Genomic DNA, 22,098 nt, shown 5'->3' on the forward strand with positions numbered 1-22,098 from the left:
ACAACTTTGTAACATCAAATGGACTTTGGTGGTCACAGACTGTGACATGCTCGACCCTCATGAGCATGATAACTAAATACAGGCACAGACTGTGTGTGGAAAATGATTTAATACTCAGACTCTCTCCAATACAACCCAACATTGCAGAGTTATGTCCATCCTTTCAAGCACACCTTTCTCATTAACCTGTGGTGAGTTATCCACAATTTTTGATGAACAAATATGGTTAACATGGCGCCGGAGAAGAAGGCACACGTTTTACGTGCCCCCAGCCGGTTGTGTTTTTTGTTCATTTATTTGTGTTGTTTGTAACTTATTTTTTTACTTATTTTGTACATAATGTTGCCGCTACCGTCTCTTATGACCGAAAATAAATTCTAGACATCAGGACTGCGATTACTCACCACAGACTAGCAGAATCCTTTTCTTCCTTTCATGGCTCTGACGAGCCCGATGCGAAGGATATTCTGCTTCCTCGGGAACAGGCCCCGATACTGTTATCTGCGTGAAGAGGAGTCGGTAAAAGAGGGGTCGAAGGTCGGGCTGCCTACTGAGAATGTGTAGGCGATTGAATAAACCCCTACTTCCCTCCATTCTGCTAGCAAACGTGCAATCTTTGGAGAATAAAATCGACGAGTTACGCGGAAGATTAAACTACCAACAGGACATAAAAAACTGTAATATCTTATGCTTCACGGAGTCGCGGCAGAACAACGACAATATCAACATACAGCTGGCTGGTTATACGATGTACCGGCAGGATAGAACAGCGGCGTCTGGTAAGACAAGGGGCGGCGGTCTATGTATTTTTGCAAACAACAGCTGGTGCACGATATCTAAGGAAGTCTTGAGGCTGAGGTAGAGTATCTCATGATGAGCTGTAGACCACACTACCTACCAAGAGAGTTTTCATCTGTATTATTTGTAGCCGTTTACATACCACCACAGTCAGAGGCTGGCACTAAGACAGCATTGAATGAGCTGTATTCCGCCATAAGCAAACAAGAAAACGCTCACCCAGAGGCGGCGCTCCTAGTAGCCGGGGACTTTAATGCAGGGAAACTTAAATCTGTTTTACCAAATTTCTATCAGCATGTTAAAAGTGCAACCAGAGGAAAAAGAACTCTGGACCACCTATACTCCACACACAGAGACGCATACAAAGTTCTCCCTCGCACTCCATTTGGCAAATCTGACCATAATTCTATCCTCCTGATTCCTGCTTACAAGCAAAAATTAAAGCAGGAAGCACCAGTGACTAGATCAATTTAAAAGTGGTCAGAGGAAGCAGGTGCTAAGCTACAGGACTGTTTTGCTAGCACAGACTGGAATATGTTCCGGGATTCCTCCGATGGCATTGAGGAGCACACCAGATCTGTCATTGGCTTCATCAATAAGTGCATCGATGACGTTGTCCCCACAATGACCGTACGTACATACCCCAACCAGAAGCCATGGATTACAGGCAACATTCGCACTGAGCTAAAGGCTAGAGCTGCCGCTTTCAAGGAGAGGGACTCTAACCCAGAAGCTTATAAGAAATGCCCCTATGCCCTCCGACGAACCATCGAACAGGCAAAGCATCAATACAGGACTAAGATCGAGTCGTACTACACCGGCTCTGACGCTCAACGGATGTGGCAGGGCTTGCAAACCATTACAGACTACGGAGTCTTACCCTACCCCTTACCCTAAACCGGGTTCATATCCAAATCCCAACCCTCCCCTCCCCATACACTGATACATCACACTCTTTCCCTTCTTTGAGCCCACCCATCTCTTTATTCATGTCTTGTTTAGTCTGATGTTTTGTTTTGCATTTCTATAACTGTAAAGCAACTTTGGGTCATTGAAATTCCCATGTATTATTATTATTATTACTGTACTACTAGTCTATGGCTAGATGACTCCTGATATCTCCAGGTGTGTATAATTTCTCTTTTGTCTTTATCTGTTGTGGTCTAGTACTGTCTTTTTGCTAGCTAGGGCTATCTACTTTAAGTGCTGCCTGTCTTCCCAGTGGCCTGCTTGGTGTGTGAACTGCTTGGTGTGTGAACTGCTTGGTGTGTGAACTGCTGACTGCTCAGAATTTGCAGATAGTTGTTGATAGTGTGCTCTCCACCTCTGCTAGGCAATTAGCAATTAGCAATTATTGTCAAGGGGACATTGAGCAATAGCAATAGGATGCGGAAAGGGATGAGAGTAGGGTCGAAGAGGTAGAATCTAGAATGGTTTCCTAGTGGAGGTTGTGTCAGCGGCGGTTTTGACGCAAAACTAAGGCCATAGCCGAAACAAAGAGAGTTCTGCGGAATTATTCGAGGGAGACTCCACACCACTCTCACTTGAGTATCTTACCTAGTTATTTACAGATGATCTAATTTTGCTATTTTGTAGCTTTGTCAACTATGTGTGTGTTGTCTGTACATATTCACACCTCTCCGCGTAGGCTTTACAGACGCTCCCCACCCCTTGGCTGCAACCCTTCTAATTTAGTGTACACTGCGCACAACCCATGTGGAATTCCGGGTTGGAACTGCCGATCTGCGGTGAAGAACGCTGAGTTCATCTCAGCCTATGCTGCCCTTCAGTCCCTTGACTTTTTGGTCCTGACTGAGACATGGATCACCCCAGAGAACACTGCTACTCCTGCTGCTCTTTCTTCATCTGACTATGCTTTATCTCATAGTCCAAGAGCATCTGGCCGTCACGGTGGTGGCACAGGTCTACTCATTTCTTCTAAGTGGAGATTTTCTATTTTCTCTCTCTCTCACCTGTCCATCTCCTCATTTGAATTCCATGCTGTCATTGTCACCTGTCCAATCAAGCTTAATATTATTGTCATCTATCGCCCACCAGGTGCCCTTGGAGAGTTTCTCAATGAGCTTGACACCTTGATAAGCTCACTTCCTGACGATGGCTCACCACTCTTCGTACTTGGCGACTTCAGCCTTCCGACATCTGCCTTCAATTAATTTATTTCCAACTCTCTCTTTCCCCTCCTTAACTCTTTTGACCTCACCCTTTCCCAATCCCCTCCAACTCACAAGGCAGGCAATACACTTGACCTCATCTTTACTAGAGTCTGCTCGCCTACTAATCTCACTGAAACCCCCCTCCAGGTCTCTGATCACTACTTTGTTTCCTTTTCTGTCTCCCTTTCCTCCAACCCTAACCACTCAGCCCCTACCCAGATGGTCATGTGCCGTCACAATCTTCACTCTCTCTCTCCCACTACTCTCTCCTCTTCTATCCTATCATCTCTCCATTCTGCTAAATCCTACTCCGTGCTTTCTCCTGATTCTACCTCTTCGACTCTACTCTCATCCCTTTCCGCATCCTATGACTCGCAATGTCCCCTTTCCTCCCGGCCGGCTCAGCCTTCCCCTGCTGCTCCGTGGCTGAGTGACTCATTGCCCGCTTACAGAACAGGGCTGCGGGCAGCTGAGTGAAAATGGAGAACTAAACTCTCTCAGAACAATCTTCTTAACCAGTCAGGCTTCAAGACTGGTCACTCAACCGCGACTGCTCTTCTCTGTGTTATGGAGGCTCTCTGCAAAGCCAAAGCTGACTCTCTCTCTTCTGTTCTCATCCTACTAGATCTATCCGCTGCCGTTGACACCGTGAACCATCAGATCCTCCTGTCCACCCTCTCAGGGATGGGTGTCTCAGGCAATGCACACTCTTTGATTGCATCCTACCTGGCAGGACGCTCCCACCAGGTGACATGGAGAGTGTCTGCACCACGTACTCTCCCTACTGGTGTCCCCCAGGGCTCGGTTCTAGGCCTTTTACTCTCCTTGCTATACACCAAGTCACTCGGACCCGTCATATCCTCACAAGGTCTCTCCTATCATTGCAATGCGGATGACACTCAACTACTTTTCTCCTTCCCCCCCTTCTGACACCCAGGTGGCAACGTGCCTGGGAGATATATCAACTTGGATGTCGGCCCACCACCTCAAGCTCAACCTCGACAAGACGGAACTGCTCTTCCTCCAGGGGAAGGCCTGCCCACTCAAACACCTCTCCATTATGGTTGACAACTCCAGTGTCGCCCTCCCAGACTGCAAAGAATCTTGGTGTGACCCTGGACAACACCCTGTCGTTCTCTGCAAACATCAAAGCAGTGACCCGCTCCTGCAGGTTCATGCTCTACAACATCCATAGAGTACGATCCTATCTCACACAGGAAGCGGTGCAGGTCTTAATCCAGGCACTTGTTCTCCCATCTGTACTACTGCAACTCGCTGTTGGCTGGGCTACCCGCTTGTGCCATCAAACCGCTGCAACTTATCCAGAACACAGCAGCCCGCCTGGTTTTCAACCTTCCCAAGTTCTCTCATGTCACCCCACTCCTCCGCACACTCCACTAGCTTCCAGTTGAAGCTTGCATCCACTACAAGACCATGGTGCTTACCTACGGAATAGCAAGAGGAACTGCCCCTCCCTACCTTCAGGCTATGCTCAAACCCTACACCCCAACCCGAGGACTCCGTTCTGCCTCCTCAGGTCTCTTGGTCCTCTCACCCCTACGGGAGGGCAGCTCCCGCTCAGCCCAGTCCAAGCTCTTCTCTGTCCTAGCAACCCAATGGTGGAACCAGCTTCCCCCTTAAGCTAGGACAGCAGTCCCTGCCCATCTTCTGAAAACATCTGAAACCCTACCTATTCAAAGAGTATCTTAAGTAATCCTCCTCCTCACCTCGAACCCCCACCAAAAAAATTAATAATTAATAATAATAATTAATAAACAGCACTTGCACTTGACCCCCAACCCCCTTTCTAGCTCTGATTCTGCTGATAGCTACATTACTGATGTAAATGCACTTTCTATGCCTGTGCTATGTGGTTGTCCCACCTAGCTATCTAAAGATGAATGCACTAACTTGAAGTCGCTCTGGATAAGAGCGTCTGCTACATGACTAAAATGTAAATGTAAAGATAAAATCGCCTGCTAAGTGGTATAACTATTATATTTACGTTTAGCTGGTAATGCTACCTAAGCTCCACTAGAGGGAGTGCGTCCTCTGCCAATGCCTACATAGAAAATATTTGGAGCTGGCTTGATGTTCGCTCATTAGAGAGGTACTCTTAAGACTGATGCGAGACGAGACTGACGCGTGGAGAACGGACACCAAATTAGAACGGAGGAATTTTGGTCCGTGCTCGTGTGGAGTGTGAGACATAAAATGGCCTCTTTTCTAATTGGCTAAACAGATCAAATCACATTTTATTCGTCACATGTTTTGTAAACAACAGGTGTACATTAACAGTGAAACGCTTTCGGACCCTTCCCAACGATACAGATTTTTTTTTTGAAATAATAGAAAAGTAATAACACGGAATAATAAATACACAATGAGTAACGATTATATATATACACGGGGTAGCCTATCAGTGCGGAGTCGATGTTGGTTCCAGCCTTTGTGCATCGGTACCGCTTGCCGTGCGGTAGCAGAGCAAACGGTCTAGGATTTCTTAAATGTTTTTATTTCACCTTTATTTAACCAGGTAGGCCAGTTGAGAACAAGTTCTTATTTACAACTGCGACCTGGCCAAGATAAAGCAAAGCAGTGCAACACAAACAACAACACAGAGTTACACATGGAATAAACAAACGTACAGTCAATAACACAATAGAAAAAATCTATATACAGTGTGTGCAAATGAAGTAAGATTAGGGAGGTAAGGCAATAAATAGGCCGTAGTGGCGAAGTAATTACAATTTAGCATTAACACTGGAATGGTAGATGTGCAGAAGATGAATGTGCAAGTAGAGATACTGGTGTGCAAAGGAGAAGAAAAAAAATTACAATATGGGAATGAGGTAGTTGGATGGGCTATTTACAGATGGGCTATGTACACGTGCAAGATCTGTGAGCTGCTCTGACAGCTGATGTTTAAAGTTAGTGAGGGAGATATGAGTCTCCAGCTTCAGTGATTTTTGCAATTCGTTCCAGTCATTGGCAGCAGAGAACTGGAAGGATAGGCAGCCAAAGGAGGAATAGGCTTTGGGTTACATATCCGTCCCATATCCGGATGGTTACATATCCGTTGTATACCAGTCTGGCCTCGCCCTAATCCAGTCATTTCATGTCTGTCTGTGCATGTTGAAGGAACTATGGGAAGGGAAAGGGTCAAGGAACAGAAATTTAACTGGGTCCAAGAGTTTTGGGGAATGGGTTTAGCAACAGAAATGGAACTGGGACCAATAGTTTTGGGGAACACACTGTTATGCTGGTGAATGAGGACCCAAAAGCGACGTAATAGAAACAGAGTCTTTATTCCAGTCTTAAACAAACAATAATTCTCCTGGATATTATCAATTAGGTAAATCCAAAACAGGAAATAATTCCGTCTGTATGTAGAGAAGGAACGATGGAGAACCACACGACTGGCAGGTCGCTTCAGGAAGGCAGCAGGTTAGCTACATAGACACCTGCTCACGCAGCATCTGAAGAAGACAAAAACACGAACAGGGCGGACACGGACACAGAAAGCAAACATCAAACAGAATCCGACAGGACAGAAGCGGAAAACAGAGGGAGAAATAGGGACTCTAATCAGAGGTAAATAGGGGACAGGTGTGAAAGAGTAAATGAGGTAGTTTAGGAGAATGAGAAACAGCTGGGAGCAGGAACGGAATAAGAGAGAGAGAGCGAGAGAGGGAGAGAGGGAGGGGAGAGAGAGGGACAGAAAGAGGAAAGAACCTAATACACAGAGGGAAGCCAGGGAAAGACAATGATCAATGACAAAACATGAAGGTACCCCACTCACGAGCGCCTCCTGGCGACTCAGAGGAGGAACCCTGGCGGCAACGAAGGAATCATCAATCAACGAACGGTCCAGCACGTCCCGAGATGAACCAACTCTCTCCTCAGGACCGTAACCTCCAATCCACTAAGTACTGTTGACCACGTCCGAGAACGCATGTATGATCTTCGTACCTTGTAAATAGGTGCGCCCTCGACAAGGACGGGGGGGAGGGAAGAGAACGGGGGGGCGCGAAGAAAAGGCTTGACACAGGAGACATGGAAGACAGGGTGGACGCGACGAAGATGTGCGGAAGAAGCAGGTCGCACAGCGACAGGATTGACGACCTGAGAGACACGGAACGGACCAATGAACCGGAGTCAACTTGCGAGAGGCTGTCGTAAGGGGAAGGTAGAGTGGAAAGCCACACTCTCTGACCGCGACATTACCTAGGACTCTTAATCCTACGTTTTATTGCGGCTCTCACAGTCTGCGCCTGTAACGGCAAAGTGCAGAGACCTGACCTCTCAGGTGCGCTCACAACGTTGGACACAAAGCGCTGACGGAGGGAACGCTGGACTCGGCGAGCTGGGACGAGAACAGAGGAGGCTGGTACCCAAGACTACTCTGAAACGGAGATAGCGGTAGCAGACGAAGGAAGCGAGTTGTGAGCGTACTCAGCCAGGGGAGCTGTTCTGCCAGAAGCAGGTTTTTCGAACGAAGGCTGCGTAATTAGTGCGACAATCGACTGATTGGCCCTTTCTGCTTGACCGTAGACTGGGGATGAAACCCGGAAGAGAGACTGACGGAAGCACCAATCAAACGACAGAACCCCTCCAAAACTGTGACGTGAATTGCGGGCCTCTGTCTGAAACGGCGTCTAACGGGAGGCCATGAATTCTGAACACATTCTCAATGATGATTTGTGCCGTCTCCTTAGCGGAAGGAAGCTTAGCGAGGGGAATGAAATGTGCCGCTTAGAGAACCTATCGATAACCGTAAGAATCACAGTCTTCCCGCAGACGAAGGCAGACGGTAATAAAGCTAAGGCGATGTGAGACCATGGTCGAGAAGGAATGGGAAGCGGTCTGAGACGACCGGCAGGAGGAGAGTTACCTGACTTAGTCTGCGCGCAGTCCGAACAAGCAGCCACGAAACGGCGCGTGTCCCGCTCCTGAGTAGGCACCAAAACCGCTGGCGAATAGAAGCAAGCGTACCCGAACGCCGGGGTGGCCAGCTAACTTGGCAGAGTGAGCCAACTGAAGAACCAGCAGACGAGTAGAGACAGGAACGAAACAGAAGGTTACTAGACAAGCGCGCGGCGACGCAGTGTGAGTGAGTGCTTGCTTTACTCTGTCTTCATTCCCAGACAGTCAACCCGACAACACGCCCTTCAGGGAGAATCCCTCGGGTCCGGTAAGAAGCCACAGAAGAACTAAAGAGACGGGTAAGGCATCGGCTTGGTGTTCTTATTTCCGGGCGATAGGAAATCAGAACTCGAAACGAGCGAAAAACAACGCCGAAGCTTGACGTGCATTAAGTCGTTTGGCAAGACGGATGTACTCAGAGGTTCTTTATGGTCAGTCCAACGACAAAAGGGACGGTCGCCCCTCCAAACCACTGTCGCCATTCGCCTATGGCTAAGCGGATGGCGAGCAGTTCGCGGTTACCCACATCAATAGTTGCGTTCCGATGGCGACAGGCGATGAGAAAAGTAAGCGCAAGGATGGACTCTTATCGTCAGAATGGAAGCGCTGAGACAGAATGGCTCCCACGCCCACCTCTGAAGGGTAACCTCGACATGATGAATTGTTTAGTGACGTCAGGAGTAACAAGGATAGGGGCGGATGTAAAACGCTTCTTGGAGGATAAAGCGCTCCCTTGGCGGAACCGGACCACTTAAAGCAAGTTTGACAGAATCAGAGCTGTGAGAGGGGCAGCCACTTGATCGAAATTACGAATGAAACGCCGATAGAAATTAGGCGAAACGGAGAAAGCGCTGCAACTCGACACGTGACTTAGGAACGGGCCAATCGCTGACAGCCTGGACTTAGCGGGATCCATCTAATGCTTCAGCGGAAAATACAGAAACCGAGAAAATGTGACAGAGGAGACATGAAAGGCGCACTTCTCAGCCTTCACGTAGAAACAATTCTCTAAAAGGCGCTGGAGTACACGTCGAACGTGCTGAAATGAATCTCGAGTGACGGGAAGAAAAATCAGGATATCGTCAAGGTAAACGAAAACAAGATGTTCACATGTCTCTCAGTACATCATTAACTAATGCTGAAAGACAGCTGGAGCATTAGCGAGACCGAACGGCAGAACCGGTATTCAAAATGCCTAACGGAGTGTTACACGCCGTTTTCCCTCGTCCCCCTCCTCTGATGCGTACGAGATGGTAAGCGTTACGAAGGTCCAACTAGTAAAGAACTGGCTCCCTGCAAAATCTCGAAGGCTGACGACATAAGGGGAAGCGGATAACGATTCTTAACCGTTATGTCATTCAGCCCCTCGATATCCACGCAGGGGCGCAGAGTACCGTCCTTCTTCTTAAAAAGAAAAACCCCGCTCCGGCGGGAGAGGAAGAAGGCACCACGGTACCGGCGTCGAGAGAAACAGACAGATAATCCTCGAGAGCCTTACGTTCGGGAGCCGACAGAGAGTATAGTCTACCCCGAGGGGGAGTGGTCCCCGGAAGGAGATCAATACAACAATCATACGACCGGTGAGGAGGAAGAGAGCTGGCTCTGGACCGACTGAAGACCGTGCGCAGATCATGATATTCTCCGGTCCTGTCAAATCACAGGTTCCTCCTGAGTAGAGGGGACAGAAGAAACAGGAGGGATAGCAGACATTAAACATTCACATGACAAGAAACGTTCCAGGATAGGATAGAATTACTAGACCAATTAATAGAAGGATTATGCACATACTAGCCAGGGATGACCCAAAACAACAGGTGTAAAAGGTGAACGAAAAATCAAAAAGGAAATGGTCTCACTGTGGTTACCAGATACTGTGAGGGTTAAAGGTAGTGTCTCACATCTGATACTGGGGAGAAGACTACCATCTAAGGCGAACATGGGCGTGGGCTTCCCTAACTGTCTGAGAGGAATGTCATGTTTCCGAGCCATGCTTCGTCCATAAAAAACCCTCAGCCAGAGTCTATCAAGGCACTGCAGGAAGCAGCCGAACCGGTCCAGCGTAGATGGACCGACAAGGTAGTACAGGATCTTGATGGAGAGACCTGAGTAGTAGCGCTCACCAGTAGCCTCCGCTTACTGATGAGCTCTGGCTTTTACTGGACATGACAGACAAAATGTCCAGCAGAACCGCAATAGAGGCAAAGGCGGTTGTGATTCTCCGTTCCCTCTCCTTAGTCGAGATGCGAATACCTCCCAGCTGCATGGGCTCAGTCTCTGAGCCGGTGGAGGGAGATGGTTGAGATGCGGAGAGGGTAAACACCGTTAACGCGAGCTCTCTTCCACGAGCTCGGTGACGAAGATCTACCCGTCGTTCTATGCGGATGGCGAGTGCAATCAAAGAGTCCACGCTGGAAGGAACCTCCCGGGAGAGAATCTCATCCTTAACCTCAGCGTGGAGTCCTCCAGAAAACGAGCGAGCAACGCCGGCTCGTTCCAGTCACTGGATGCAGCAAGAGTGCGAAACTCTATAGAGTAATCCGTTATGGATCGATCCTTGACATAGGGAAGCCAGGGCCTGGAACCTCCTTCCCAAAAACTGAACGATCAAAAACCCGTATCCTCCTCTTTAAAGTTCTGATAACGTCAGAAAACTCAGCCCTTGCCTCCCAGATAGCTGTGCCCCACTCCCGAGCCGACCAGTAAGGAGTGATATGACGTAAGCGACCGAGCTCTCTCTCTTGAGTATTGTGTGGGCTGGAGAGAGAACACAATATCACACTGGGTGAGAAAGGAGCGACACTCAGTGGGCTGCCCAGAGTAACATGGTGGGTTTAACCCTAGGTTCCGGAGACTCGGAAGACCAGAAGTAGCTGGTGGCACGAGACGAAGACTCTGAACTGTCCTGAGAGATCGGAGACCTGAGCGGACAGGGTCTCAACGGCATGACGAGCAGCAGACAATTCCTGCTCGTGTTGCCGAGCATTACTCCCTGGATCTCGACGGCAGTGTAGCGAAAATCCGTAGTCGCTGGGTCCATTCTTGGTCGGATTCTTCTGTTAGCTGGTGAATGAGGACAAAAGGACGTAATAGAAACAGAGTCTTTATTCCAGTCTTAAACAAACAATAATTCTCCTGGATATTATCAAAGGTAAAACCAAAACAGGAAACTGAAATCCTCTCGTCAGTAAGAGGAGAGCGACTTGGAGTACTGCGACATACAAGACGAGCAGGTCGCTTCAGGAAGGCACAGGCCGTAGCTGACATAGACACCTGCTCACACGCAGCATCTGAAGAAGACAAAAACACGACAGGGCGGAACAAGGACACAGAACAGCAAACATCAAACAAGAATCCGACAAGGACAGAAGCGGAAAACAGAGGGAGAAATAGGGACTCTAATCAGAGGGYAAAATAGGGGACAGGTGTGAAAGAGTAAATGAGGTAGTTTAGGAGAATGAGAAACAGCTGGGAGCAGGAACGGAACGATAGAGAGAGAGAGCGAGAGAGGGAGAGAGGGAGGGGGAGAGAGAGGGACAGAAAGAGGGAAAGAACCTAATAAGACCAGCAGAGGGAAGCACAGGGACAAGACATGATGATCAATGACAAAACATGACACACACACATGCTCAATAGTGTATTTCTTCTGATTATGTCTGTCCAATATGACATTTCCTCAATTATGTCTGTCTAAAGAATATCTCTTTCTGATGCATGTCTGTTCTACATAATGCATTTCTACCAGTGTATATCCTATCATGAGTTCAGACAACAATCCCATAATCATGCCCTAACCCTGTCCTGCCCTCTCTTGTTTTTGACTGTGCATATGACTGTTTCTCCTCGTCTTTAATTCTTTCCCCCCATTTTCCTCATTGAAGGCTCAATTCCATATTCAGCCCTATTCCATAGATATGTGTATCTGAACAGAGCTCATTGGAATAGGCTACTACTACAGCCAATGCTACGAGATCCAGACTTTTATGACACAGGTGGTAGTGTACTTGCCCCATGAACAGTGTTGCTGGTTCAAACCTCGCTTCATCTTTTCCCCTTCAATCGCTAGAAATATGTACCTAATACATGTTCTAAGCATGTATGGGAGAGTGAATTACCTAATTAAGCAATAAGGCACGAGGGGGTGTGGTACATTGGCCAATATACCATGGCTAAGGGCTGTTCTTATGCACGACGCATCGCAGAGTGCCTATTGGCCATATACCACAAATCCCAGAGATGCCTTATTGCTGTTATAAACTGGTTACCAACATAATGAGAACAGTAAAAATAAATGTTCTGTCATACCCGTGGTATACGGTCTGAAATACCACAGCTGTCAGCCAATCAGCGTTCAAGGCTTGAACCACCTAGTTTATAATACTGTATTTACTGCACCTAAACACAGTATATTATCTTCTTAAACAAGGCATGTCAGACATGGGGGTTTTCTGGAACACATCACTGTTGCATACATGCCGATCATATACCGTACATGTCATACATTTAGTTAGTGTGTTGTTTCCAACTGTGACAAAGCCTCCTGTTGGTTATTTTAGTCAAGGCTACTTTCTAGGATGTCATTGGTGCTGGCATTTTTATCATGACAGCCCATTTATCGAGACCCCCACACCGAACAGTTGTTTTTCCTTGAAGCCCCCATTTTTAGCCAAATAGTGTTAATTTTGCGGAAAATGTAGACAGGCCCACTGGGCTGAGAATGGACCAGACCATCTGGCATTTGCCAAAATTGCCCTATGACCAGTTCGTCCCTGACACACACACATGCACACACAGAGATTTATGGAATATCAAATAAGTAAATCTACAGATAAGTAAATGTGTCCCCATGGAACCCATCGATCAGTGACTTTAGCATAAATGTTTACAAAAAGACAGGTGCTTCTAATGGAACAAAGATGCACTGTTATTTATGTAATTTAACTAAGCAGGTCTGTTAAGAACAAATTCTTATTTACAATGACAGCCTAGGAACAGTGACTGACTTGTTCATGGGCAGAACGACATATTTTTACCTTGTCAGCTCGGGGACTCAATCTAGCTACCTTTCGGTTACTGGCCCAACCCTCTAACCACTAGGCTACCTGCCGCCCCAAGTTATTACAACAGGCTAGGCTACAACACATTCATTCATCTAATTTGTTTTCCAAGAGGTCCTCCAAACTAGGAATCGGGGAATAAATACAATTCTAAATCACCTGTCTGGAAACGTTTATTTATTTTTTGAAAATGTAATTTGCCTGAGCCTATAGCACACGTCCATCACAAGGGCAAGAGTCTCCGGAGCCCCTCGCCCCCATTCGCAGCACAAGCAATAAGCCAAGCCCCTGCCCGTTTCTCTTCCACTCCCCTCCCCTCCTCCCAGCCAGGACGGAAGTGTGTGTCCATTCCTCCGAGTAGGATTAAAGCGGTTGGAGGATCAGTCAGCAACACGCGCCCATAAACAGGACGGGACGAGCGCGTGGGTAGCAATAGGAGCGCACCGTGTTGTGTCTGTGTTTGTATTTCAGAGCGCGTTTACCAGAACAGAAAATAGAACTACAGATAGACCAATTGGGACTACAGAATCGCTATAAAACGGCCTTTCAATTGCAACTTCGGAGTTCCTCCAGGCTTATGCGATTGGAGTGACTCGGAGGCTCGTGCCTTTCCCCCTTCCAAGGTTCCAGAGAGGCGCTTGGAAAAGCCCTGTGCATTCCTCCTCGCGAAGAGAGGGAGGGAGGGAGAGAGAAAGAAGGGGGATACGCACACGTAAATGCATACGTGCCTGGAGCTGGTTTCGACTGTGGGACTGTGCGTAAAGACGGAGGGGTTTAAAAACGGAGACGGTTGGGGTTGTTTTGTCGCCAAACGGACCTATAGAGCGGCAATGAGATCGAGTTGCTGTTGAGCCAATGCTTTGATGAATAATTTACGGTCTTGTTTTGGCGGAGAGAGAGCGAACCATAACCACCGTCTTCTGCAAGCCTCTGACGCCGTCGGAGAGGGCCCGGATGGTGGACTAGAGGGCCGACAACACTGACTCTGAAACGGGACGAAATATTTGCATTGAGTAGTGTGATGCTGTGTTGGTTGGGGAGGGAAAAGGAGCTGTGGGCACAAATCTGTTTTCGGACTATTCTATAAACCCGCCAGGCCGCGACATCTAAAACAAAAACAACAACAAACGAATGAATAAACAAAAACCAGTGAACTCTAAAGGTGGCTCTTTTGGATTTGGCCTCATGAAAATAGCCCATCCAAAAAAAAGACAGAATAGATTTAGGCCTATGTAAAGTTGGCCATAATTATAGGGAGTAGCCTAAAATAATTATTCTAAAGCCGTATCCAAGTGAAGATATTTAATCATTGTGAACTGAAATGAATGTTGCTAATTTGATTTGAAGAGAATCTTATAAAAGGGCGGCCTTTATTTGCGTATCTGGCGTCAGTTGAGCGTTATTGTTTGGAGATAACACCTATCCTATGTATGTGGAGCATTTTGACTGTAAAAAACGACCTACCTCAAGAACCTGTTTTCCACAGAAGAGAACACAAGGGGAGAAACTAACATACGTTTCCCAAATGAATGCCCCAGTAATACCCGAGTGGATGTTCTTATAAAGTGTAGCCTTGTTTAAAACCCCTCAGATGGCTTCCTTCTCAGACTCCGACCTGCAAACCTGTCCTCTCTGCAAGGAACTCTGTGGCTCCTCCTCCACTCCTATTTCCTCCAACTCCTCCACCTCATCCTCCTCCTCTCATTCCTCCTCCTCGTCGTTCTCCTCCCGGCGCCTCCATGTCCTCCCCTGCCTCCACGCCTTCTGCAGGCAGTGCCTGGAGGGCCAGCGCAGCCCTGGGGACCCTCTCAAACTCAGCTGCCCCACCTGCAATCAGAAGGTCTCCATCTCCGAAGCCGGAATGGACTCCCTCCCTTCCTCCAACTTCCTCTTCAGTAACCTTCTGGATGTGGTGGTGAGCTCCGAGGAGCAGCTCCAACTTGGCCAGAATACCAACGGCCACCACCGGGGGGTCGGCGGGGGCTCCATACCTGGGTTCCACCACCCCCACGGCGGGCTCCTCCGCCCGCACCGCCTGGGAGAGCCTACGTGTAGCTCCTGTGACGAGGGGAACCCGGCCAGCTCCCACTGCCTGGACTGCCAGGAGTACCTGTGCGATAACTGCGTCCGTGCCCACCAGAGGGTCCGGCTGACCAAGGATCACTTCATTGAGAGGCTAGCTGAGAGCCTGCACCAGCACCAAGCGGGTCGAGGCAAGGTCATCCCCATCGGAGGAGGTGGAGAAGGGGGGGGAGGCGTGGCCGTCTCCCTGGCCCAGTCCTTTCACTACAACTTCTCCCTGCTACCTTTGTTCCAGGACAGGATGAGCTTTTGTCAGACCCACGACAACGAGGTAGGGACACACACACACACACACACACACACACACACACATTCAAACGGAAATGAGGCCTGGGCCTACAGTGTATGGAACAGGAGGTAGTGCCTCCACTCTGGATCCACAGGGTTTCTGGTTCGAGCACCGCTTCACTACACTGTTCTCCCTAAATCACTACACTGTTTTCCCTAAATCACTACACTGTTCTCCCTAAATCACTACACTGTTCTCCATAAATCACTACACTGCAGCTATAGGTTTAGTCCTTACAGCTGGTCTTTATATGGCCATAGGTGTGGACTTTAGACCCTCTCACATTAGCGCTCACACACACACACAGCCATGTCAAAAACAAACACCAACATTAACTGTCTAAAGCCCAGCAGTTCTGTCTGTAATGCCAGCTAGTTGAGTGATACCAGGCAGCTTTACCCCTGACCCCCTGGTACCACAGTGTAATAGCATTATGTGTGTAGTAACCACACACACAGCTTCCTGGCCTGTAATAGCATTATGTGTAGTCACACACACACACAGTGTAATAGTATTAGAGTAAGTGTGCCGTAGCCTGGGCCTTACAGAGGGCCATATGGCCTGGAGTTCAAAGACGAGCTCAGTGGCTCTTCACCTACTTCCCTAGAGAGGCAGGCAGGCACGTGCACTGTACACACACTGATTACGCTGTACCACACCGGCCAGAGGGAGAGGCCCCTCACTCCAACACCACACATGTTTCGCTGACTGCAAAGAACCCATAGGCAGTGGGAAGAGAAGACTGTAGTGGCTCAGCGAAGGAGTAGAGAGGGCGACCAATAAAACATTAACAATGGAGCAAATGCAAACCATGCTGTTTTCACATGCAACTGGACCTTGGTTTCTGTGATATCTGTAGTGGTCAAGGAGAGACATTCCACAAGAGCAACATTACTTAAAAACAAGTATTGGTTGTCCTCACTCGTTATTATAAGTCTTGTTTACCAGATGGCTTCTGTTGGAGGGAGTGACTCACACACATACATACATACATACATGTCACATTTCCAGTAAGGGCTCTGCTTTCCAGTAATGTCTCACTCATGACTCACTCAATGGTGTGTTTGAACTGTGATGTGACTGCCTCTAGTCCTCCAGCTGATGATTAGTTCTAGTGGTTTTTGTTTATTTCACCCCTCCTCTCACCCCTCCTCTCTCCCCTCACCCCTCCTCTCACCCCTCCCCTCACCCATCCTCTCACCCATCCTCTCACCCTATCTCACCCCTCCTCTCACCACATCTCACCCTGCCTCACCTCCTCTCACCCTATCTCTCTCACCCTGCCTCTCACCCTGCCCTCACCCCTCCTCTCACCCTATCTTACCCCTCCTCTCATCCTGCCTCACCCTCCTCTCACCTGCTCACCCCTCCTCTCACCCGATCTCACCCTGCCTTATCCTAACTCACTCCTCTCTCCCTGCCTCACCCTCCATCTCACCCTCCCCTCACCCTATCTCACCCCTCCTCTCACCCTGCCACACGCTCCTCTCACCCTGCCTCACCCTCCTCTCACCCTGCCACACCCTCCTCTCACCCTGCCTCACCCTCCTCTCACCTGATCTCACCCTGCCTTATCCTAACTCACCTCCTCTCTCCCTGCCTCACCCCTCCATCTCACCCTCTCTCATCGATCTCACCCTGCCTTATCCTAACTCACTCCTCTCTCCTGCCTCACCCTCCATTCTCACCCCTCCCTCACCCTATCTCACCCCTCCTCTCACCCTACCTCACCTCTCCTCTCACCCCTCATCTCACCCTGCCTTATCCTAACTCACCTCTCCTCTCACCCTGCCTAACCCTCCTCTCACCCTGCTCACTCTACCTCACCTGTCCTCTCACCCATCCTCTCGCCCTCCTCACCCCTCCTCTCACTGCCTTACCCTACCTCACCTCTCCTCTCACCCTGCCTCACCTCTCCTCTCACCCTATCTCAACCCTCCTCTCACCCTGCCTCACCCTACCTCTCCCTGAGGGCAGATACACACACAGTGACCCAGTTCTCCAACCTTTGCCCTACACACTGAGGTCTGTACGCAGATGAGGAAGATCAGTACAAAGAGGAAAAGTGACCCTTTGATCTGTAGAGACTCTGGACCACCATCAACCATACTGACCAGATGGCTGCACACAGCCCCCTCGCCAGGCACACTGCCCCCTCGCCAGCACACTGCCCCCTCGCCAGGCATACTGCCCCCTCGCCAGGCACACTGCCCCCTCGCCAGGCACACTGCCCCCTCGCCAGCACACTGTCCCCTCGCCAGGCACACACATTCACAAACACTATATGCACACACATTAGACACAGACAAACTAGACACACATTCACACACACACGACACACTGGAGTTGGAGGCAGGTGTTGGGGGTAGAGTTGAGTAGTGTAAAGGGTTGGTTGGCATTCAAGTGGGGGTGGTCTCTTTTACAGGCCAATGTGGAATGCGAGTTGTTTGGAAATGGACAGCWATGTGTGTAGTGTGTGTGTGTGAGCATGCACTCACACACCACACACGTGTAACCGACTCCCCTCTTAGAAGTCTTGGTTCAAATAGTGGAGAATGTTTGGGGGGTGGGGCAGAAAATCTATTGTGGGGAATGCTGTGTGTCCGGAATTCACACACATACACACACCAGTACACAATAAATGTATCTGAGTAAATGTTACTCAAATTGAATACAATTATACTCTACAAAAGATAACATTTGGTCCCAGTCTAAATAGAGTAAAAATTACTCTTGTTACAGAGTTCAATTTTCAGAGTTATTTCTACTCTATTCGGTGTTTATATTTAACTCTACAAACTGTAATTCACTCTATTTTGCTTAAAATGAAAAACCTGCCAATTCACTCAATATAGAATTTAATATTATCAGTCAAGAGTGGCATTTGTACAACTAAACTTAACGTCAATAAATCAGAAGTCTGTATTTAACAAAGCACTTTATTCTTAAATGTAAGACATTTGCAATACATACATCAAAATACTGATGATAATAAAATACAATTGTGGACTGAAATGAAATGTTGGCCTCTGTTCATTTTAATACATGTACATAAAAAAGCTCAATATTGCAATTCAATACATCTAACAATGACATGGGGGATTTTGTGAAACTGGCATCTCACATATCAAAAACACTGATGATAAAATAAAATTGTGGCCTCTGTAAAATGACATTTTGGCATCTGGCCCCCTTTTATTAAAAGTAAATAAAAAAGCCAAAATTGCAATACAATACATCTTGGTTTTGTGCAGTTTTTACAATCACAGGAAATAGTATGGGACAATAAACAAACTTGAATCATCACAACTGTAAGACATCTGTATATCAAATGCTTTGTGACAGAAAAGCTCTTTATCATCAACTACATAAGGTCCTTCTGTTGTACACCCAACTCTATATGCATTAAAATGCTCATCAAGACATATTGTTTGTAGGGCAAAAGTAACCAACAGTAACTTCTCATCTTTAACAACTACATGGTGTATTTTCTGAAAAACTGTCATCTCACAATGGACTTTAGACAAACAACTAAACCTGAACGATACATATTTCCATGGTGTTTGGCCAATTTAACATTTAAAACGGTGGTGTCAATTGGTTCCTGAAGAGCCATCTTACAGCCCCAGTCCACCATATTTAAAGATAACATTTTACCTGGACCAATCATGACTCTGTTAGTGTCAAATGTATGCTATTTGACTTTGGTGTTTTTTTTGCCAATGTTTTAGTAACATTTTTAAAGCTTTTTAAATGTTAAAAAAAAAAGAAATTATGCTTTGCTTCATAGTGCATGCACCAGCTATGCAAAACTGGTCCAATTTTAAGCATACATGTGGGGTAATGCACCATAAAATGATGCTTCGGTAGCAGCCTCTTTTTTGGAAACAATTGCTTGAATAACCTGTGGTGTTCTGTGATTAAGTGTTTCAAAAAAATTGTAATACCCTTTGATATCATTGGAGAAAATACAATGTTTACTATCTGAAGCAACAGCAATAGTAAATACCAGTGTAGATCATTGGGACAAACTAAGTCTCCAAAGAGAAGTGCTAGATTGGGAAGTAAACACCAGGACTGGAGAGCATTTAACCCCAAGTCATTAGAGTCCTCTCCTAAATTCACTGCAGGAGGTGTGTTGTTTTGCTCCATGTAACCATAGTTACAGCTCTTTATTCTCCTGTCTATTTCATTTGATGTTGTGTACTTGTCTATCAAGTGCAGTATTAGCAGTTTCATTTCATATTGGGCCACTCCCACCAAGATATCATGCATAATGTCGACAGAAGTTTTCAAATGAATTGAAGTACTGCAAGGAGTTTAGAATGCAAGAACGTTTAACACCCATCACAGAGGGAAGACTGGGATTTGGCTCCTTTTTTTGGCAGTGTTCTGCATGAAGTGCTCGAGTTCGCATAACTATCTTGGGTGAATCGTCATCAAATTCAGTTTGAAAGTCCTCTTTCTCAGCAAGACAAAAGCAGCAAAAATATCAGAATAATTCAACAAAACCAAATAAACAGTGAAGACCAAGGTTGTCACCTGTAACTTGGACAGTAGTTCCATACACTGGTTGATCATACAAGGGGACCATAATTCCATCCCTCTCAAGTACTTTAATATCCTGCACAACTGGATCAAGTATTTTAGAAAAGCCATATGTTTTAACATCTTGGGCATGAAATAAAGCAACCAAATGAATATTAGGCAGAAATGAGTTGAATTTTGGAGAAAAATTCCATAAATTGAAATAGATTGCTCCTATTGTATGTATTATGATCCAAGAGGATTTGCAGTTTGAAAATCATCATAGAGAAGCTGTATCTGAATTGGTTGTGTTTTGAAAATAGAGCATGGCTCTGGAACAGATCTCCATCACATCAGTCATAAAGGTTTCTTGAACTGGAATCAGTCTGCATCATCTCCTTTATATCAGGGTGTTTGTAAATAAACTGTCATGTTTTCAAAATTAGGATGTAAACAAATTGATCAGTAACAGCAATTTCATCATAGCCTCCAGTAGTCCGATTGCGTTGTGTATCAAATCTTGTACCAAGAATGTATTCAACTGGGTCTACCCTTCCCCACATTTCTGTAAAATACTGCCTTCTCTTACTTTCAGAATTTAATACACCAAAAGGATTTTACATTTTTTCAAAACACATACATTTTACACTCAATGTCACTTTTAATAGGCTCCTGTATAGACAGACACTTCTTCACAGATTCTTTAGCTTGAATATGAATATCATCAACTATCTCTTCCATGGAAATGACCAAAGAGTTAATGGTTGTTTCACCTACACCTGCCACTTTAAGTTCAGCTATGGTTGCAGAGCAGCTGTCTCCAAGTCTCCTATTGACAAGGACTGAGTCAGAAGGGGAACTTGTTGATGGCAAGTCATCAAAATGACTTACTGCTACATATTCAGCTGTAGAGGGGCCTTCACCATGATCAGAACAAGGTTCATGTGCTTTATAAAGATGCTTTGTACGAGGTACCGAAGACAAAATGAGCTTCGAAAAGCTCATCAAAACAGGCAAGAGAGTCTGGTGACTTACACGGTATTACATGTTTGTCAATTACAATGAAGTACTTGTGAATCCCAGTCCTCTGGGTCCCCACAGCAAGCAGATAGGGTTGAAGGCTTTCCGTGACGCTCTCCAGATGCCCCTGGATGCTGGTCCCAGTCTGTGACACAAGAACCTCATTAGTGTGCTATTAAAATGAATCACGGTTCGCAAACAGTTTGTGAAAATGTAAATTACAGCTACACATGATCTTACCATGATTTGTCCATGATCTTAAAAGTAGTTATTAGGATTAGGAATGGGGACAGAACAGTCAACTGTAACCTCACCTTGATAAACTTCACAATGTGGTAACTGGTGTGTCTGGCTGAGATTTTTCCTGGTCTCTTGCGTCCATGAGGTGATGGTGGCAGAAGGTGGACAAGGACCAAAATGGATGACATCCTGAAAGTACACATTTTCACTGAAAGTTACATCACTCCATTTTGCTTTCAAAAACAATGCTCCCTTCCATTAGTATAATAATTTTTTTCCAGCATACCATTTTCCACTTCTGTTGTGGATCCAGCATTTTGAACCAGGTCTTGCAGGTCGCCTGTCTGTGTGAGGCCACGGCTTTGGTCAATGACTTCCTGCTTGTAGAGAGTAAACCACTTCTCCAGGAACTTTACAGAGGTTGCATCACCAAAGAACAGACTAACATCTTGCTCAATCTGCAGACAAGATGGAATAAGTCAAGACAGAACAGTAAACATTGTGGTGTGGCACTATCGTCATGTAATATATCACAGTCCTAATCAGACTGTTGTAGAACAGAAAACAATTGTCCTGACAGTTTCAAGGCAAGGCAGTCGAAGATCCACATACCATTCCTGCTATGTCTTGGAATCTTGGAAACGCTGTGAATATTTCAGAGGACTTCACTGGGTCATGAACATCTTTTGGTGACAGGCGAAGGTCTGCTTCATCTTTTCCTTTACAATTGCTTCATCAGCTGTATGCTTCATCAGTGCAATGGCGTCACAACCCAGGCTTTCTGTTGTTGGACAGGTTTCCTCTCTGAAGGGGTCTATCAGCTGTATGCTTCATCAGTGCAACGGCCTCACAACCCAGGCNGTCTATCAGCTGTATGCTTCATCAGTGCAACGGCCTCACAACCCAGGCTGTCTGTTGTTGGACAGGTTTCCTCTCTGAAGGGGTCTATCAGCTGTTGGACCACCTGTAACATGGTGAAACGTTGACA

At 46.8% G+C, this 22,098-nt stretch overlaps 1 protein-coding gene and 1 long non-coding RNA gene across 2 annotated transcripts in view; one reads left to right on the forward strand and one right to left on the reverse strand.

Moving 5' to 3' along the window:
* Nucleotides 1–13,279: 13,279 nt before the first annotated feature.
* LOC111956041 (E3 ubiquitin-protein ligase TRIM71) overlaps nucleotides 13,280–22,098 on the forward strand; it is a 63,452-nt gene continuing 54,633 nt past the window's right edge. Inside the window, exon 1 of the mRNA XM_023976460.2 lies at nucleotides 13,280–15,305. Coding sequence (XP_023832228.1) covers nucleotides 14,544–15,305 — 762 coding nt within the window. The 5' untranslated portion in view covers nucleotides 13,280–14,543. The remainder of the gene's footprint in view (nucleotides 15,306–22,098) is intronic.
* LOC111956043 (uncharacterized) lies at nucleotides 18,249–21,941 on the reverse strand. The gene is made up of 4 exons (XR_002876188.2): nucleotides 21,723–21,941; nucleotides 21,397–21,568; nucleotides 21,185–21,299; nucleotides 18,249–21,015 (listed from the first exon to the last, which is right to left on the reverse strand). It is a non-coding gene; the product is annotated as an uncharacterized lncRNA (long non-coding RNA).

This window comes from Salvelinus sp. IW2-2015, linkage group LG31 (genome assembly GCF_002910315.2).
Source record: "Salvelinus sp. IW2-2015 linkage group LG31, ASM291031v2, whole genome shotgun sequence".
Taxonomy (NCBI): domain Eukaryota; kingdom Metazoa; phylum Chordata; class Actinopteri; order Salmoniformes; family Salmonidae; genus Salvelinus; species Salvelinus sp. IW2-2015.